The sequence below is a fragment of the Otolemur garnettii genome, unplaced genomic scaffold, assembly GCF_000181295.1.
Source record: "Otolemur garnettii isolate 467f Iridium unplaced genomic scaffold, OtoGar3 scaffold00007, whole genome shotgun sequence".
NCBI lineage: Eukaryota > Metazoa > Chordata > Mammalia > Primates > Galagidae > Otolemur > Otolemur garnettii.
Window position 1 is genome coordinate 24,826,413 of NW_003852402.1, and position 19,795 is coordinate 24,846,207.

At 42.7% G+C, this 19,795-nt stretch overlaps 1 protein-coding gene across 2 annotated transcripts in view; it reads left to right on the forward strand.

The window, feature by feature from the left end:
- The window catches only part of FGD6 (FYVE, RhoGEF and PH domain containing 6), a 125,236-nt gene that overhangs the window by 70,453 nt on the left and 34,988 nt on the right, over positions 1–19,795 (forward strand). For both annotated transcript variants that reach the window (XM_003783345.2, XM_023509211.1), the window contains exons 7-8: positions 3,662–3,818; positions 9,031–9,118. In XM_003783345.2, coding sequence (XP_003783393.1) covers positions 3,662–3,818; positions 9,031–9,118 — 245 coding nt within the window. The remainder of the gene's footprint in view (positions 1–3,661; positions 3,819–9,030; positions 9,119–19,795) is intronic.

Here is a 19,795-nt window from a genome sequence, read left to right on the forward strand (position 1 = left end):
GCCAGGCTTTGTGGTGGGCGCCTGTAGTCCCAGCTGCTTGGGAGGCTGAGGCAAGAGAATCGCCTAAGCCCAAGAGCTGGAGGTTGCTGTGAGCTATGACAGCACAGTACTCTACTGAGGGCAACAAAGTAAAACTCTGTCTCTAAAAAAGAAAAAAAAAGGGAGAAGGTCTGAGCTGTGATTTTCAGCACTTAAGGAAAAGACCTGTTGTGGAGACTACAAGGCCATTTGCTCATGGCACAAATTTCCAACTATTAAGATAACCAAGATTGCCAAGGAAGAAAGGAGTTTGTAATAGGACAATGTTGTAGAAGCTGCCTCAGATCCACCTCTCTGACAAATGGGGTTCAAGGGCTTTTTTTTTTTTTGGAGACAGAGTCTCACTTTGTTACTCTTGGTAGAGTGTCGTGGTGTTATAGCTCATTCCAACCTCAAACTCTTGGGCTCAAGAGATCCTCTCGTTTCAGCCTCCTGAGTAGCTGGGACTACAGGTGCTCGCCACAACACCCAGATATTTTTTGTTGTTATTGCAGTTGTCGTCGTTTTAGCTGGCCAGAGCTGGGTTTGAACCTGTCAGCCTCAGTGTATGTGGTCAGCACCCTACCACTGAACTATGGGAGCCACCCATGGGCTTTTTTTTAAAGGTGGCACATGCCTTGAGGCAGGTTGAGGGGAATGCTGAGCCCTGGCATCAATCAGAAAGTCATCCATCATTTCTGGGAACCAACTCAAAAGGTCAAGTAGTTAAGAGCGAAGATTACAGCCCAGCAAGGTGACTAAAGCCTGTAATCTTAGCACTCTAGGAGGCCAGGTGGGAGGGTTGCTTGAGCCCAAGAGTTAAAACCAGTGCCTGAGCTACAGCAAATTTTTTGACAAAAAAATAGAAAAATTAGCTGGGTACGGTGGTTCATGTTTGTAATCCTAACACTTTAGGAGGCCAAGGTGGGTGGATTGTTTGAGTTCAAGAGTTAGAGACCAGTCTGAGCAAGAGTGAGACCCCATTTATAAAAAATAGCCAAGCATTGTGGCAGGCACCTGTAAACCCAGCCATTTGGGAGTCTAGGGCAAGAGGATCTCTTGTGCCAAAGAGTTTGAGGTTGCTGTTAGATGCCACAGCTCTCTACCCAGGGCAAAAGAGTAAGACTCCATCTCACAAAAAAATAAATAAATAAATAGAAAAATTATCATGTCATGGTGGTATGTACCTGTAGTCCCAGCTACTCCAGACACTGAGGCAATAGGGTCATTTGAGCCCTGAAGTTTGAGGTTGCAGTGAGCTACAGTGATGCCACTGCACTCCTGCTCAGGGAGACAGAAAATAAAAATAAAAAATAAGAGAAAGGGTTATATATATTAAAAAAAAACAAAAAAACAGGGCCATAAAATTTGTTTATGGAATGGGTTATGGCCCCAGAAGGAAATCCATACAGATGAGGATCCTGAGAATAAGAATGAATTTAAAACACATCTTGGCCCCAAAGTGCTTCAGGAGCCAAGCCTGCAAGAGGAATGCACTCCCCAGGAGCAGGAGTAGCTCTCTGCTGTCTCTGGAACCAGATTTGAAAATAGAAACTTGACTCTGATTCCATTGAGAGACTAAGGAGTATCACGGTTCCATGTACTCGTGACTCTTCCACTGAACCCAGTGTATATTTAGTCAAGCAAGTGTTATAAGTGTTGCAGGAAGACGAGACCCAGCAGAGAGAAAGAGCACCCCAAACACCAGGTTTTTAAGAAGAAAAGCTTTGTTTCAGCCAGTGGAGCTTATAGCATAGACGAATTTGAAATGGCTGCACTCCCCAACTGGCTTGGGCTTTCCCTTTTTATCTCCAGTCAAAAAGTTCCGACCTACAGGTACCTTTCTCATTGATCAGTTTGAGTCAAGCTGGAGATGCTATTCCAGCCCCCATAGAACTACACAATTTCACAGAAGTGGAAATTTCCAAGTTCCAAGAAGTTAAGTCTACAAATTCCCAAGAGCTGAGTCACCATGGGACCCTGCAGGTGTATCTCCTTGAGAAGACCTCTGTTCTCCTAGACCTCACCCTTCCCGGGTAGCCTCCCCGATAAAGAGGATTAAATATATTTTTTGCTTGCACTAAGAATTTCCTTAAGCTTAGATCTGTAGATGTTCCATGTTAAAACATTAACTATTCCTAAGAAAGAGACAAAATTGATGAAAAGGACAACTAAAACTATAATTACGGGAAAATTTCTACTCAATATAGTAAAATTCTTTTAATGCTTAGATGAGATATTTTCTGTTTATTAAAACATTTTTCTCTCATGGATCTTTGAGTCAAGACATACTTGATTTTAGTAGACTTTCAGAACTAACAGTTGATGAAATATTTCATTTTCATATTCAACAAGATTTTATGTATCTAGGTGCCAGTCTGTGCTCTTAAGTGTGCAGAGGATATCACAGTGCACAGAATAGAGTTTTGCTCTTATGGAGCAGACATTTAATGGAAGAAAGACCAGATAAATAGACAAGAAGATTACAAAGGCAGTTTCTGATCTGTAGACATGAATTGATAAAGTAGGACGCTTTGGCAGTGAGTGAAGACTGGGCAGCTAAGGAATGCCCTCTAAGAAGGCGGAGCATTTATTTATTCATTTTTTTTCTTTTTTTTTTTTTTTTAAGACAGTCTCCCTTTGTCATCCTCTGTAGAGTATGATGGCATCATAGCTCACAGCAACCTCAAACCCTGGGCCTCAAGTGATTCTCTTGCCTCAGCCTCCCAAGTAGCTGGGACTACAGGCACCCGCCACAACGCCCAGCTGTTTTTAGAGGCGGGGTCTCACCCTGGCTCAGGCTGGTCTCCAACCCGTGACCTCAAGCAATCCATCCACTTTGGCCTCCCAAAGAGCTAGGATTACAGGCGTGAGCCATTGCCCAGCCATAGAAGGAGGAGCATTTAAACTGATATCTGAATGAAAAGGAAGAACTGGCCTGGATTCCATTATTTCCAGGCAGGTGGAGTTTTTAGTGAAAGTTCACAATGTGGGAATGAACTGTGTATGTCCAAAGAATATAAGGTACAGTTTTATTTTTATTGCAAGTGCAATAGAGGGCCATTGGGAGTAACATAATGTATATACTTTTTTTTTTTTTTGAGACAGAGTCTTACTCTGTCACCTAAGTAGAATGCTGCGGCATCAGATTAGCCCACAGCAACCTCAAATTCTTAGGCTCAAGCCAACCTTCTGCCTCAGCCTTAGAAGTGGCTGGGACTAAGAGGCATACACCACAACGCCCAACTAATTTTTCTATTTTGGTAGAGATGTGGGTTCTTGCCCTTGCTGAGGCTGATCTCAAACTCCTGAACTCAAGGACTTCATGCCCAGCCTCCCAGAATGCTAGGATCACACGGGTGTGAGCCACCAGGCCTGGCAGGAGGTACACTTATTACACTCTGGCTGTGCAAAAGAACGGGATGGAGAGGCAAGAATAGAAAGAGGGAGGCCTGTGAAAGGGCTGCCAGCGTCAAGGCAAGATTTGAAGGTGGCAGTAGAAATGGTGAAGAGTACGCATTTTGGAATACGTCTTAGAGGAAGAGAGGAAAGGGGGCTGCCATGTGGCACTCTGCTCATCATTGAGTGTGGTTTGCATATGTTAATGACTCTTTTCATAATTTTATGTGTCCCCTCTCTATAGGACTGAACAACAGAGAATTGCTGATATCTTTGTAAAGAAGGGACCATACCTAAAAATGTATTCTACTTACATCAAAGAATTTGATAAGAACATAGCTTTGCTGGATGAACAGTGCAAGAAAAACCCAGGTTTTGCTGCCATCGTTCGAGAATTTGAGGTATTTGCTACTATCCAATATTGAAGACTTTTTCTGTTTTTGAAACTTTAATAATTTGCAGTCGTTGAAAACAAAGCTTACAAACAAAAAGATGCTAGAATGTAATCCCGTCAAAATCAAACAAGAGATTGAACAGATTAAATGCTGAGAACTTAAGCAGTAGATGTACAAGATTTAATTTTGAAAAGCTGCTGTTCTGGGTGGCATCTGTAGCTCAAGCGGCTAAGATGCCAGCCACATACACCAGAGCTGGTGGGTTCAAGTCTGGCCCGGGCCTGCCAAACAATGACAACTACAGCCAAGAAATAGCCGGGCACTGTGGCGGGTGCCTGTAGTCCCAGCTACTTGGGAGGCTGGGGCAAGAGAATCACTTAAGCCCAGGAGTTGGAGGTTGCTGTGAGCTGTGACGCCACATCACTCTACCCAGGGTGATAGCTTAAGGCTCTATCTCAAAAAAAAAAAAAGAAAAGCTATTATTCCTCACTAGAATATTTTTTGACTTGGGAAAATAATATATATATATGTATATATATGTATATGTATTTTTTGAGACAGCTCAAGCTGTCACCCTGGGGAGAGTACTGTGACGTCACAGCTCACAGCAACCTCAAACTCTTGGACTCAAGTGATTCTCTAGCCTTAGCCTCCCCAAGTAGCGGGGACTATAGGCGCCCGCCACAATGCCTGGCTATGTTTTTTTGTTTAGTTGCCTTTGTTGTTTGACCCAGGCTGGGTTCAAACCCGTCAGCTTCGGTGTATATGGCTGGTGCCCTAGCTGCTGAGCTACAGGTGCCGAGCCAGGGAAAATTATATATATATTTTTTTTTCTTTTTTTTTTTTTTTTAAGAGATAGTCTCACTTTATCACTCTCAGTAGAGTGCTATGGCATTACAGCTCACAGCAACCTCCAGCTCTTGGGCTTAGGCCATTCTCATGCCTCAGCCTCCCGAGTAGCTGAGACTACAGGTGCCCACCACAATGCCCAGCTTTTTTTTTTTTTTTTTTGCAGTTTGGCTGGGGCTGGGTTTGAACCCACCACCCTCGGTATATGGGACCGGCGCCCTACTCACTGAGCCACAGGTGCTGCCCATAAAATAATATTTTGATGGGACTTTTAAAAAAATCATGAAGTAAAGCCAGGCGTCGTGGCTCACACCTATAATCTTAGCATTGTGAGAGACTGAGGCAGATGGATTTCATAAGCTCAGGGGTTCGAGACTAGCCTGAGCAAGACCCCATCTCTAAAAAATTGCTGGGCGTTGTGGCAGGTGCCTGTAGTCCTTGCTACTTGGGAGGCTGAGGCAAGAGGATTGTAAGAACCCAAGAGTTTGAGGTTGCTGTGAGCTATGACGCCATGATACTCTACCAAGGATGACAAAGAGAGACTCTGTCTCAAACAACAACAACAAAAAAATACAAAGTATGCATAAAGTAAACTTGCCACTGTAACCGTACTTAAGTGTGCAGTTCAGTAGGGGTAAGTACACTGACATTGTTGTGCAACCAGATCTCCAGGGCTCTTCTCATCTTGCAAAACTGAAAATCTGCACGACAGCCATTAAACATTAACTCTTCATTTTTCCCGCCTCCCAGCCCCTAGCAGCCGCCATTCTACTTTTGATTACTCTAGGAAACGTGTCTTATTTTTATTTTCCTTTTATTTTAATAAATGACCTGCAGTGATGGAGGGGAAGTAGAATTTGTTTCCCTGTAGATAAATAAATAACACAACTTTAGTGTGAAAGCTAAGAAAAATTAATAACCTATTTATAGCATGTATCAGCCAAAGCTTTGTGGTTTTTTGCTTTTCTTTTTATTTATTTATTTATTTTTATTTGTGAGACAGAGTCTTACTCTGTGGCCCTGGGTAGAGTGCAGTGGTGTCATGACTCACAGCAGCCTCAAACTCTTGAGCTCAAGCTATCATCCTTCCCCAGCCTCCCAGGTAGGTGGGACTATAGTCCCCCCACCCCAACACCCAGCTAGTCAGGGTCTTGCTTTTACTCAGGCTAGTCTTGAACTCCTGAGCTCAAGCAATCCACTCACCTGGGCCTCCCACAATGCTAGAATTACAGGTGTGAGCCGCTGTGACTGGCTAAAGCTTTGTGTCTTGACTCAAAACTTATGAGGGTGCAAGCCTGATTTGCAAGTTTGATTAGGTATGTAATGATATAATACATTTCCTAAAAATTAGTTTTATTGGCCAGGTGCAGTGGCTCATGCCTGTAATCTTAGCACTCTGGGACACCAAGGCAGGTGGATTGCTTGAGCTCACGAGTTTGATCAGCCTGAGCAAAAGCGAGACCCTATCTCTACTAAAAAATAGAAAAACTGAGGCAAGAGGATCGTTTGAGACCAAGCTGAAGTTGCTGTAAGCTGTGATGCCATGGCATTCTACCCAGGGCAACAGCTTGAGACTCTGCCTCAAAAAAAAATTAGTTTAATTACTTTTTGTATGTGTGAGAGAGACAGGGGCTTGTTCTGTGGCCTGAGCTGGAATGCAGTGGTATCATTGTAGCTCACCGCAACCTCTAACTCCTGCACTCTCGCAATCCTCCTGCCTCAGCTTCCCGAGTAGCTGGGACTGACTGTGCATGTTGGGACACTCAGCTAATTTATCTACTTTTGTAGAGACAAGGTTTTGCTATTGCCCAGGTTTAACTCCTTTATACCAATATGTGGTAAAATTGGGGTTTCTATATTTTAAGACTTACTTTTCTGTTTTGAAACCAAAAAGATAATGAATTCCAGTCACACTGCACCAGAAATGAAGAGTTTTAGAGTATTACAGTATTGCTGATTTCTAATTTGTGCAATATATAAATGATTAAATATGCAAATCATTTGTAGTCTTCTTTTTCTCTCCCGTGGTGTCTTCATTCTATCAAAAAACAACATATGATATAGTTATGGCAACTGACTGTTGACCCAGGTTTTGGTTGGAGGTGAGTGAATTGCTCTTTTGCTCTGGCAACAAAGATAGGCAGCCATCAGACCCAGAGAGTTGTAATCATTGGTGTTTGAAGGAAAGATATACTTTCTTAGCATATATTATTATAATTTTATAATTACTCTGTGTACTAGGCCATGGAGATGCATATTTATTTTTTAGTATATTTTTAGTTATATATGTATTTATAGACAGAGTTTCACTCTATGCCCCACGTAGAATGCCCTGGCTTCATAGCTCACAGCAACCTCAAACTCTTGGGCTCAAGTGGTCTCCTTGCCTCTGCCTCCCAAGTACCTAGAACTACAGGCACCAGCCACAACACCCAGCTATTTTTAAAGATGGGGTCTTGCCCTTGCTCAGGCTGGTCTCCAATTCCTAAACCCAAGCAATTGACCCTCCTCAGCCTCCCAAAGTACTAGGTAACAGGCCTGAGCCACTGCACTCAGCTGTTAGATGCATATTTAGGAAAAGAAAAAGTCTGAGCAAATCCGAAAAAACTCACCAACCTGAATTGTCTTAAGAAGCCTAAGACATTTCATTGTCGCCCTTAGGATGCAGAGACATTTTTCAATTTGACCTTTTTCATGTCACCTCATGGTAAACTCTTGGGTTGCAGAATTGGGCTGAGGCTTAGGAATGGGCACAGATGTCTCTTGTACATATTAAGATAAAGAGCGGTAACCACAGGGGCAGTGGCGGCTCACAGCTGTAATCCTAGCACTCTGGGAGGCTGAGATGGGTAGATTGCTTGAGCTCAGGAGTTTGAGACCAGCCTGAGCAAGAGCAAGATCCTGTCTCTATTAAAAATAGGAAAACTAGCTGGGGGTTATGGTGGGCACCTATAGTCCCAGCTCTTCCAGTTGGGGGTGGGGGCTGAGGCAAGAGGATCACTTGAGCCCAAGAGTTTGCGGTTGCTGTGAGCTATGACACCATAGCACTCTACCCAGGGCAATAGAGTGAGACTGTGATTAGAAGAAAGGAAAAAAAAAAAGAGCTGTAAAGGCAGAATTGAATGGCTTTTTTTTTTTTTTTTTTTGAGACAAAGCCTCAAGCTGTCCCCCTGGGTAGAGTGCTATGGCATCACAGCTCACAGCAACCTCCAACTCCTGGGCTCAAGCGAGTCTCCTGTCTCTGCCTCCCAAGTAGCTGGGACCACAGGCGCCCGCCACAAGGCCTGGCTTTTTTTTTTTTTTTTCGGTTGCTGCTGTTATTGTTGCTTGGCAGGCCTGGGTTGGATTCGAACCCGCCACCTTAGGTATATGTGGCTGATGCCTTAGCCACTTGAGTCACAGGCGCTGAGCCAGAATTGAATGTCTTTATGGTCAAGTCAAAATGTGGTTTCACTGTCAAGTATTCCTGATTTGGGAGCTGTCTTTTTTTAAGGTCATTCAGGTGAAAATGACTTTTACATCCTTCAGGTTTGTTAAAGAAGGGATATTTAGCAAGGCTCCTTTTTCTTTAATTTCTTTTTCTTTCATTTTTTTTTTTTTCCTGCAAAAGAGTCTCACCTTATCATCCCTTGGTATTAGAGCCGTGGTGTCATAGCACATAGCAACCTCAGACTTCTGGGGTCAACCAATTCTCTTTCCTCAGCCTCCCAAGTAGCTGGGACTACAGGTGCCCACCACACATGGCTGTTTTTAGAGGCAAGGTCTTGCTCTGGCTCAGGCTGGTCCCAAACTTGTGAGCTCAGGCAATCCACCTGCCTCAGCCTTATATAGAGTACTGGGATTATAGGCGTGATCCACCACACCCGGCCAATTATCTTTAATTTCTGCAATTGTCCCCACCACCACCCTATTATTATTATGAGGTTATTGACCACAAGGCCCTGGTTGTTACTTGAATTCAGTCCCTGGTAGTTTTTTCCTGCTGCCTGATTTGGGGCATTGGGGTTTATTTGTGTTTACGAATACTTCGCAGATTCTCCCCTAAGTGGGACCTGCTGGGTAGGGCGGGTGCTAACTATCCTGAACTCAGTCTGTGGTCACCATGCTCTGTGAGAGGACTGGACACAAGTTTTTCTAGGATCAAGTCATTTCAGAGACCTTCCTCCAGGAGAGGTGGGTTTGGTGACGAATCTGGTTGCGGCCTCACTTTCTACATAACTAACAGCTGGGCCTTAAAGAGAGCTGCTGCTCTAAGAATCCCCTTCCATAGTTGCTGGCTGTTTGAAGTTTGGCCTCCTGAGGACTTGAATCAGGCGCCCTTGCTTCTCACTATATACTTGTGTTGACTTTGGATGCCTTTCTCTTTCAGATGAGCCCACGCTGTGCTAACCTGGCCCTCAAGCACTACCTCCTCAAGCCGGTCCAGCGGATCCCCCAGTACAGGCTGCTGCTGACAGGTGGGCTTCTCCAGCAGTTACCGGGCATCCAGTGGTTTATCAACCAACCAAGTGTAGTTGCCCTTATAAAAGTGCCTTTCCTAAGAATGCCTCCCTCTCTTGGCTAGGCACAGTAGCTCATACCTATAATCCTAGCACTCTAAGAGGCCAAGGATGACTTGAGGTCAAGCAGTCAAGACCAGCTTGAGCAGGTGTGAAATCCTGTCTCTACTGAAAATACAAAAATTAGATGGGCATTGTGATGTTGTGATGTGCACCTGTGGTCCCAGCTACTCGGGAGACTGAGGCAGGAGGATTGCTTGAGTCCAGGAGTTTGAGGTTGCAGTGAGTTATGATGATGCTGCTGCACTCCAGCTTCAGTGACAGAGTGAGACTCTATGGCAAAAAAATAAAAAAGAAAAAGTAAAAAGAATGTCTCTTTTTATATCACTCCAGTAACTACTTTGCCTAATATATGGATCTTTTTCTTTCTTTTTTTTTTTTAATTTTTTTAAGGCTAGACAAGTGAAACAGTAGGAGTGGAGAAGGAACAACTGAATCTATAGCTGGTTTGTGATCCATTAGTTGTAAGCACCACAGCATTGATCAGCTTTTCTTTTTTTCTCTCTGTTGCCCAGGCCGGACTACAGTGGCATGATCGAAACTACAGCCTTAAACTCCTAGGCTCAAGTGATGCTCCCACCTCCGCCTCCCAAGTAGCTGAGACTATAGGCACATACCACCATGCTAGGCCAATATATGAACTTACAGACTGTTTATCTACCTGACCTTGTACACTGCCTTAATGGAACTGGTTTCCCATGTTTGATATCCCTGTGTGCATTGCCTCTGGGCATTCATACCTGTAATTCTGTTTACTCAGGACATCTTTCATAAACCCCACCGCATATCCTTGCATTATTTTACCTGTTTAACATTACTATGTATTAATCCCTAGCAAGTTATATCCCAGCTACTCAAGAATGGGGTGTAGAAGGTCACTCTCACATATTTGTATCACACTGTCCTGGTCCTAGTTATCTACCTCGGAAGCTTCTTATAAGGATTGATTAATGAGCCAAATGTGGACAGTACTTAGAATAGTGCTTTGATCATAGTATGTTCTAAATAAGTATTAACTGCTATTGGTAGTAGTAGTACCAGTATTTGTATCCTTATAATGTGCATCAAAAATTGTGTTGAAGTGGATAAGAACGTGGAAATGTCAGTAAAATGGATCTGTTGTAATTATCTGTGAATAGACGTTGAGATTCCAGGTTCGTATAACTGTCCTTAAGAAATAGTGTTCATGAGGTGCCCTTAGCTCAGTCGTTAGGGTGCTGGCTACATGGGTTTGAACCCTAGCCGGGCATCGTGGCAGGCACCTGTAGTCCCAGCTACTCAGGAGGCTGAGGCAAGAGAATTGCTTGAGCACAAGGGTTTGAGGTTTCCATGAACTATGATGCTATGACACTCTATTGAGGGCAACAAAGTGAGACGCTGTCTCAGAAAAAAAAAAAAGAAGAAGAAAGAAATAATGTACATGGTTTTTCTCCTTTACTTAATCATTTTTCTACTAAGCCAAGAGTTATATCGGAGGTAATAGATGACTCCTGGAAAACCAGGATTTCCACATTTTCCTTTGGGCAGAGGCTTCAGGCCTTCCAAGCTTACCTGGTGACTCCTGAGGAGGAAAGTCCTCCTTTCCATCCACCCCAGGACCCAGCTACCATAGGTGGGTCAAGGACTTAACTTGAATTTCTCACTGAGACTCAGGCACTGGATTTCTTTCTGGAAAGACATGAAGCAAACCAAATGATTTGAGGATATCCTGTCCATCTGTACTTTTGTCCCCTCTGCTTTTGGCAGAGACTTAGAATACACGAGACAAAAGGAAATACTGATAGGCATGTTATGTTTTGTGAGATAAATTCCAAGCTCTGTCATAAACCACCTATTGAATGGCCCAGGCTATTTCCATAGCTGTCAAATGGAGTACTGTTTTTAGTGGCTAAAGATAACTATGGTCTCAAATGTGAGAAGGATGGAGCAAGAATCTGAAATTTTAGTGTTAAAATTAACTTACCTTTTTAAATCCATTCTAAGACTGAACTATGCAGTAAAAAAGCTACACGCTTTTAACTTGGGTTTTATGCTGAGTTTGTTTTCAATTGAGAAATGGTGAAGTGGCAAGTTGTAAAAATTCTCTTTAAGAAAGATTTCCCCAGACACATGGCTCACGCCTGTAATCCTAGCATTCTGGGAGACCAAGGCAGGTGGATTTTTTGAGCTTAGGAGTTTGAGACCAGCCTGAGCAAGAGTGAGACCTCATCTCTAAAAATAGCTGGGCATTGTGGTAGACACCTGTAATCTCAGCTACTGTAATCCCAGTTAATCAGGAGGCTGAGGCAAGAGAATTGCTTGAGCCCAAGAGTTAGAGTTTTCTGTGAGCTATGACACCAGAGCACTCTACGAAGGGTGAGAAAGTAAAACTCTCTCTCAAAAAAAAAAAAAGAAAGATTTCTTTTCTTTTATAATACCAATGCCATGTGGGTGTGGAGTTATGGGGGGAGGTGTTTGGTTTTTGTTTTGAGACATAGTCTCACTTTGTCACCCTCGGTAGAGTACTGTGGCATCATAGCTCACAGCAACCTCAAACTCTAGGGCTTAAGCAATTCTCTTGCCTCAGCCTCCTGAGTAGCTGGGACTACAGGCGCCCACCACAATGCCTGGCTATTTTTTTTTTTTTTTTGGTTGTTGCAGTTTGGTCAGGGCCAGGTTTGAACCTGCCACCCTTGGTATGTTGGGCCAGTGCCCTACTCACTGAGCCACAGGCACTACCCCCAAGGGATTCTCTTGCCTCAGCCTCCCAAGTAGCTGGGATGACAAAAGACGCCCACCACGACACCTGGCTGTTTTCTTGTTGCAGTTGTCATTGTTTAGCTGGCCCAGGCTGAGCTTGAACCTGCCAGCCTTGTTGCCTGTGGCTGGCACCTTAATCACTGTGCTATGGGCACAGAGCCCAATTTACATTTTTTCAAACAGTTTAATTACGTGGGTCTGCATCTTTGGATAAACAAACTCAAATGATTTAATCTTCCCAACAACCTTATAAGGGAAGTACCTTTATTTCCCTTTTAGAATTTGGAGGAATTCCAAATGTACAGAATATGCAGAAGCAGAAAGGAGGAGTGGTACCTTGAGACACTCCTAACAACTTGATTTAGTAATGAGTTTCAGGCAGGGAAAGGGCAGGATTCGTGCCTGATTTGTGTAACTAGATTTATGCCCATCTTGGTTCCTTGGGCTGGGAAGATTGAGAAATATGTAGATAATTAGATAAGGTGGCTTCTTTTGGAATCCTTCTAGAGAAAGATAAGTGTAAATTCCCAGATACTGCGGTCCTGCCACTACTATTCAAACAACTGTTCTACTGCTTTGCAATGCTTTTTAAAATGGGTTTAATTTGAGTTTGCTTAGGGTATTCTATTTAAACTATCTCTTCCTTTATTGTTGTAAAAAGCTTCTATCTAAATTCTTGGTAGTTTTTTTGTTATTTTGTTTTGTTCTTAAATCCCCAACTCAAAACAGGATTAGAGACAGGTCCCAGTGGCTCTTACCTTTCTATAATCCTAGCACAATGGGAGGCGGAGGTGGAAAGATTACTTGATTACTTGAGGCCAGGAGTTTAAGACTGGCCTTGGAAGATCACCTGAGGCCAGGAGTTAGAGACCAGCCCATCCTATTTCTGCCAACAATAGATAAACTAGCTGGGTATGGTGGCACAGGACTATAGTCTTGGCTATTAACTACTTGGGAGGTCAAGTCTAGAGGATCATTTGAGCCCAAGAGTTTGAGGTTGCTGTGAGATGATGCCACTGCCCTCAAGCCTGGGTGACAGAGCAAGACTCTGTTTCAAAAACCAAAAAACCCACCCCCCCCAAAAAAAAACACCAGGATCTAAAAGAATGCATACAATTATGTAATGAAATTAATGATTCACCTAATTTAAGCCTAAAAAGTTCCTAAGTTTTGTTTTTGTATTGGCCTCTGAAGGCAGTTTTAGTAGGCCAGATCATTACATCTGTTCGGGGCTCAGATTCTATTTGAAGTTTTCCCCACCTCTTGTTCCTGCTCTTTCCGTTTCCTGGTTATATTCCGGGCCAGGCCTTTCTAAACTCACGCCAAATTACAGCAGCATCTTCCTACCACTGGTCATGCTAACATGGCCTCGCACAGTATGGCTTAATTTCTCTTCCAAGAGAAATTTCATCTTCCACACACTTTCACTCTGCTCATTAGAAAAGCTGAAAGCCTCATTCACAGTGTACAGAACCACAGTTAATAACCGAGAATTGCCTGAGCCTATTTTCCTTTGCTCTGGCTGTAGTTAACTTTCTCACTGGCTCCTGAAACTTGTCCTTCAAAGCCAGATTCTCTCTCTATTAATCACTCACTCAGCAAATACCTATATGAGTCGGCTCTGAGCTGGGCCACCCCTTTACGTTGGCAAGTACCACATCAGAGGCCTCCTGCCTGGATGGAGTTTACATCCTCTTCTTTAAGGCTGTGCTTGACCACTCAGGCTCCCACTGGGCCTTCTCAATTCCTAAAAGATTTATTGATCTTGCCACATGTTTCCTGATTGGATCTTTTCGTTGTTTAATTGATTCACAACTGTGTCATGTTTTCTCAACCAGATTGCAACCTTTTAAAGTCAGAGGTAGACTTTAATGCAGATAACAGTCACAACACATATTCGTTTATTTTGAGTATATTCTAGTGATTTATTCTTTTCAGGTAACAGTCACAACACATATTCGTTTATTTTGAGTATATTCTAGTGATTTATTCTTTTCATAAAGGTCACTTTCTGTTTTTCAAGGAATCTTTTGTGCATATAAAAAATACGTATTATTTTTTTACAGTCCCTTTTCATCTTCTGCCAGAGATAACTATCATAGATCGTTTTAGGTTTTTTCCTTCTCTACCTGTGTTACATGTTGTATTAACTGTTTTTTCAAATAAAAAGTCTTTCGTTTGTGCAAAGTTATTGCATTGGTGCTAAAATCAGTTGAATCAAGATCATGGTGGAGAAAGTATAATGAAAAATATAATTTAAAAATTCCTCTGAAAAGTCATTTCCACTTCTATATTTAGAAAGAAAATAGTCCTTTGAACTTTGATTAAATGTGGATCAGGTAGTTTCTTTGATCTTGTTCAAAATATTTATGTTATATTAAAGGTTGCTTTAATAACATATTATATTACTTTTTTCCTGTAGTCTTTGCTTTTAGTCTGGAATGATATTAACTCCCTCTAGGTTTTAGAAATCCAGGATTTCCCATGTTGGTAAAAAATGGGATATTAAAAACATCTGTTGTAGAGTCTTGAAACTATAAATTTGAGATAGGCACAGGCTAATAAGCACATGTAAAAAAGATCAGAATTAAATTAATGGATGACTCAGAATACCCAAAGAAAAACTCTAACAAAAACTGTTTAGCAAGTATTTATTGTAAAACCCAGGGTTGATGCTGTGTATCAAATGTCATTTTAACACTTTCTCTAGAGCAGAACTTGATAAAAAGTAGGGCTATCCTGGACTCCGGCCAAGGAATTTAATTTTTGACAAACCCAAGGGTCCTGATAAAAAGCAATCCATCATGATACTATCCAGACTTCTGTTGTAATTAGCTCTTGATTCTCTTAAGAGCACACTGGACATGCCTAGCTAGTCTATCCTGTCTATAGTAGTGTATGTATTTGTTTTTTTGCAATTTTTTTTTTTAATTTATTGTTGGGGATTCATTGAGGGTACAAGAAACCAGGTGCAATTCATTTTTAATTGTAGTTGTAAACAAGGTATTTTGAGAGATGGCATTGCATGGATTTATATACATGAAATATTTTACTACAATGGAAAGTCTTTAGGAAATTAGAGGCAAACACATTTATCTTCATAATTTATTACCCTGGAGCTTTTTTTTTTTTTTTTTTTTTTGGAGATAGAGCCTCAAGCTGTTGCCCTGGGTAGAGTGCTGTGATACCACAGCTCACAGCCATCTCAGACTCTTGGGCTCAAGTGATTCTCTTGCCTCAGCCTCCCAAGAAGTAGCTGGGACTACAGGCGCCCGCCACAACACCCAACCATTTTTTGGTTGTAGTCGTCATTGCTGTTTGACGGGCCCAGCTGGATTCAAACCCACCAGCTCTGCTGTATGTGACCTGTGCCTTAGCCGCTTGAGCTACAGGCCCCAAGCCTACCTTGGAGCTTTTAAATGTCTCATTTTCTCTATAAAACAGGGGCTCTTGCCCTTTTTGTGGCTGGATCCCGCTGGCAATCTGCCAGCCCTATTGATTCTTTTCAGAATAATTTTTTTAAAGTTATAGAATAAAATACATAAGACTAAAAGGAAAACTGAGCTAAAATACACAGTTATTAATAACTTTGCTTGTGTGCTTTTGCCCATCCATAGCTATAGATACCCTGAATTCTACCCATGAACATTGCTACAAAACCTTTCTTTTTCCAATGCTAAGGCAGATTTGACCCAGATTCCCTACAAGTAGCCAAATGCCTCTATTGCTAGGACTTGTCTTGGCAAAGACATAACAAGCAGAATCTGTTGCTAAAGGGTTTCTCTCACAGCTTTTGTTAGAATCATGGACTCAGGAACTGTTCCAGTTGGAGAAAACACTAAAATTTAGTTAAACTTGAACTTACTTTGGCATTTATGTTTGCGTTATTCTTCATTTGGCTGTTGGGTAATGAAATATGCTTATCTTTCAGAATCTAAATTTGCTCCTTGTTGATAGTCACGGTGATGCAGACCAAGTATGGGTAAAAGCTTCTTTAAGTGTGGCCTGACTGTGCCAGGGCCATTTCTGTGTGCTTAAGATTTCTTACTTGATAAACTGGCAGCCTTAAGGATTAGCAAATGTATCTGTTAAGAAAAGCTGGCTCAGACAAGTCAAAATAATGGATGTTTACTTTTGTTGAGAGACTTCCCCTAAGTTGATTCTCTTAAGGGCACACTGGATATGCCTAGCTAATCTATCCTGCTGAAAAGGGACCCAGGGGAGATTCTGTCCATTGTGTGATCTGACTGTAGGCTTGGTTTGTGAGTCCTTTGAGGATAGGCCATGGTGGCTCATGCCTATAATCCTAGCACTTTGAGAGGCCAAGGCAGGTGGGTTGCTTGACCTTAGGAGTTCAAGAGCAGCCTAAGCAAGAATGAGATCCAGTTTCTACTAAAAATAGAAAAACTAGCTGGACATTGTGGTGGGCCCCTGTACTCCCAGCTACTGGGGAGGCTGAGGCAAGAGGATTTCTTAAGCTGAAGAGTTTGAGGTTGCCATAAGCTATGATACAAGGTACTCTACCAAGTGAGACTGTTTCAAAAAAAGAAAAAGAAGAAAGAGTCATGGCTAGAACAGAGCTTCCTCAATAATTCTTGTTCAAGGGTGCCTGACTAAAGTCCAAGTACAGATTGGACGCTGCTTGCCACACTTTGTGCTCCAAGAGAGGGGACCTTTTCTAATTCACAGAGGTATTTGCTCTGCAAGCCATGAACTTTCAAGACTAAGAGCCCAGAAAGATCTCTCTCTCCCTCCTTCCCTCCCCACACTTCCCTCTCTCTCTCCTTCCCTTCCTTCCTTCCTCTCTCGAGCTCTCTCTCTTTTTTTCTTTTTCTTTTTTTTTTTTTTTGAAACAGGGTCTCATTCTATCACCCAGGCTGGAGTACAGTGGTGTAATCACAGCTGACTGTAACCTCAAATTCCTGGGCATGTGGTATCTTCCCAAGTAGCTGGGACAATCTTCTTATTTCAATCAGAAGATTTAAAATAGATATCTGGAGTAAAAGTATGAACAAATAACTTAGAAACAAAAATATACATAGACATTGATGTATCTTATGCCCCTTGAATCATAAATATAAATTATAATAACTTACTGCATGTACTGATATTGGTATTTATATATATGTATACTATTTTTTTTTTTTTTTTTGGAGACAGAGCCTCAAGCTGTTGCCCTGGGTAGAGGGCTGTGGCATCACAGCTCACAGCAACCTCCAACTCCTGGGCTCAAGTGATTCTCCTGCCTCAGCCTCCCAAGTAGCTGGGACTACAGGCGCCTGCCACAACGCCTGGCATTTTTTTTTTTTTTTTTGGTTGCAGCCATCATTGTTTGGTGGGCCCAGGCTGGATTTGAGTCCACCAGCTCAAGTGTATGTGGTTGGCGCCTTAGCCACTTGTGCCACAGGTGCCAAGCCAGTATTTTTATATATTTTTAATAATATTTTAAATTAGTATTTTCCTCCTTCTTTTTTTCTTTCTTTGAGACACTCTCACTGTTGCCCACATTAAAGTGATGTGGCTTCCTAGCTCACAGCAACCTCAAGATCCTGGGTTCAAGTGACCCTCCTGCCTTATCCTCCAGAGTAACTGGAACTACAGGCACCCCACACAGCACCTGGCTAATTTTTTCTATTTTGAATAGAGACAAGTCTCGCTCTTTTTTTTTTTTTTTTTTGAGACAGAGCCTCAAGCTGTCCTCCTGGGTAGAGTGCCGTAGCATTACAGCTCACAGCAACCTCCAACTCCTGGGCTCAAGCGAGTTTCCTGCCTCCACCTCCGAAGTAGCTGGGACTACAGGCGCCCGCCACAACGCCCGGCTATTTTTTGGTTGCAGCCGTCATTGTTGTTTGGCGGGTCCGGGCTGGGGATTCAAACCCGCCACCTTAGGTGTACGTGGCTGGCACCTTAGCCGATTGAGCTATAGGCGCCGAGCCAGGTCTCGCTCTTGCTTAGGCTGGTCTCGAACTCCTGAGCTCAAGGGATCCCCCTGCCTTGACTTCCTAGAGTGCTGGGATTACCAGCATGAGCCACAGAGCCTGACTGGTATATCCCTTTAGGAAAGGTATTTTGTGGTATGTATGATGTAGTCAAAAATTGTTTAATTGTTTTCTTTGTTCTCACTCATCCCAAGGAAATAATCTGAAATGCGGAAAAAGGCAATATGTCCATTGTTTTTGTAAGACAAAGAAAGCCTTGCTCCTGAGCTCAAGCAGTTCACCTCCCACAGTGCTGGGATTACAGGGGTGAACCTCCTGCCTTCTCCCCCCCACCTTTTTTTTGAGGCAGGCTCTGTTTCTGTCACCCAGGCTAGAGTGCAGTGGTGTCATAATAGCTCACTGCAACCTCAAACTCCTCAGCTCAGGTGGTCCTCCTGTTCAGCCTGCAGAGTAGCTGAGACTACAAGCATGCACCCCCACACTGGGCTAATTTTTCTATTTTTGGTAGAGACGGGGTCTTGCTCTTGCTTAAGAAATACTAGTCTTATTTTTCTCTGGATCTCATCATCCTGTATGTGGTGTTGATCTCTGTACATATTTATGGAGGAAAAAAGAAAGAAGAAACCTGAACACCACAAGGCAAGACATGTCCTTAAAAAAAAAACACGTCCTCAGATTTTTTGACTTTGGAATGTTATCCCTCCTATATGCTCATTTCCTCTGTGCTTGGCTGCCAACCATTTCTCAGCACAGAGTTTTGGAATCTGACTGGGCCTTGAATGAGAAAAGTCCCAGATTCCCACAGATGACTCAGTAAAGGTAACAGTTTCTTCTGCTCTGAGCTGGCTATCTGTTGATTTAGATTATGGAGGAGTGGCTCACCAGGAGTCCTTATGTGGAAAACTTAGACCTCAAACAAGACATAGTACGTGTTAGGTTCTCATCCTTTCATCCTGGGACTTATACAGGAGGAGAAAAGATGACTTGCCTGTCCCTAGAGGTTATATGTGGTGTGTTTCAGTTAATTTTGTGCTACTACTATTGGGTGGTGGGCATAAGGAGTTAATTAACTTTTTAATCAATAACGCCACCTGGTGGCCAGAAAGTGTGAGCATTTTTGTGGTACCCATAGACCCTGCTCCAACTTTCAGTTTCTTTTCTTTGATAAAAATAACCTCAGTGGTGTTTGAGGCATTTTTATTGGTGAAGTTTTGAAAAATGCTCGAATTGTTTTGTCAGGAGCAGGAAAATCGTAGGACACTACTAACATCAGATGGCAAGGTGAAATAACCACTCTCCTCATGTTATGTAAGCTTCTGCAGAATACTCTGCAGAATACTCGGTCCTAAATGATAGGTGACAAATACTTCCTTATGACCAATGGAGGCATGTCTGTCTGGTCTCCTTTCCGGGGTTTCGCTGTCGTTATGACAGTCACTGGGGCATTTAGTGGTTTCAGTGTCCTCCAGGTCTGACTCAGTGATCAGTCACGTCTCCTGCTACATTGAAGGCACTGGGTGGTGCTTAACTATTTAAGGGAATTGTGGTCCTGTCTTCTTTAAAAAGGGGAAAGTTCTCAAAAGGAGATACTGGACAAAATATCCTGAAAACATGCATGGCTGGAGGATTGGATGGATGGATACATTGGAGTGTTGAATTTTGGGGACTCTTAAGATATCTTTAAAAATTGTCAAGAAAGGAAAGGGAGGCTCGGCACCTGTGGCTCAAGCGGCCAAGGCACCAGCCACATACACCTGAGTTGGTGGGTTCGAATCCAGCCCAAGCCCGCTAAACAACAATGATCGCTGCAACCAAAAAAAAAAAAAAATAGCCAGGTGTTGTGGTGGGCACCTATAGTCCCAGCTACTTGGGAGGCTGAGGCAGGAGACTCGCTTGA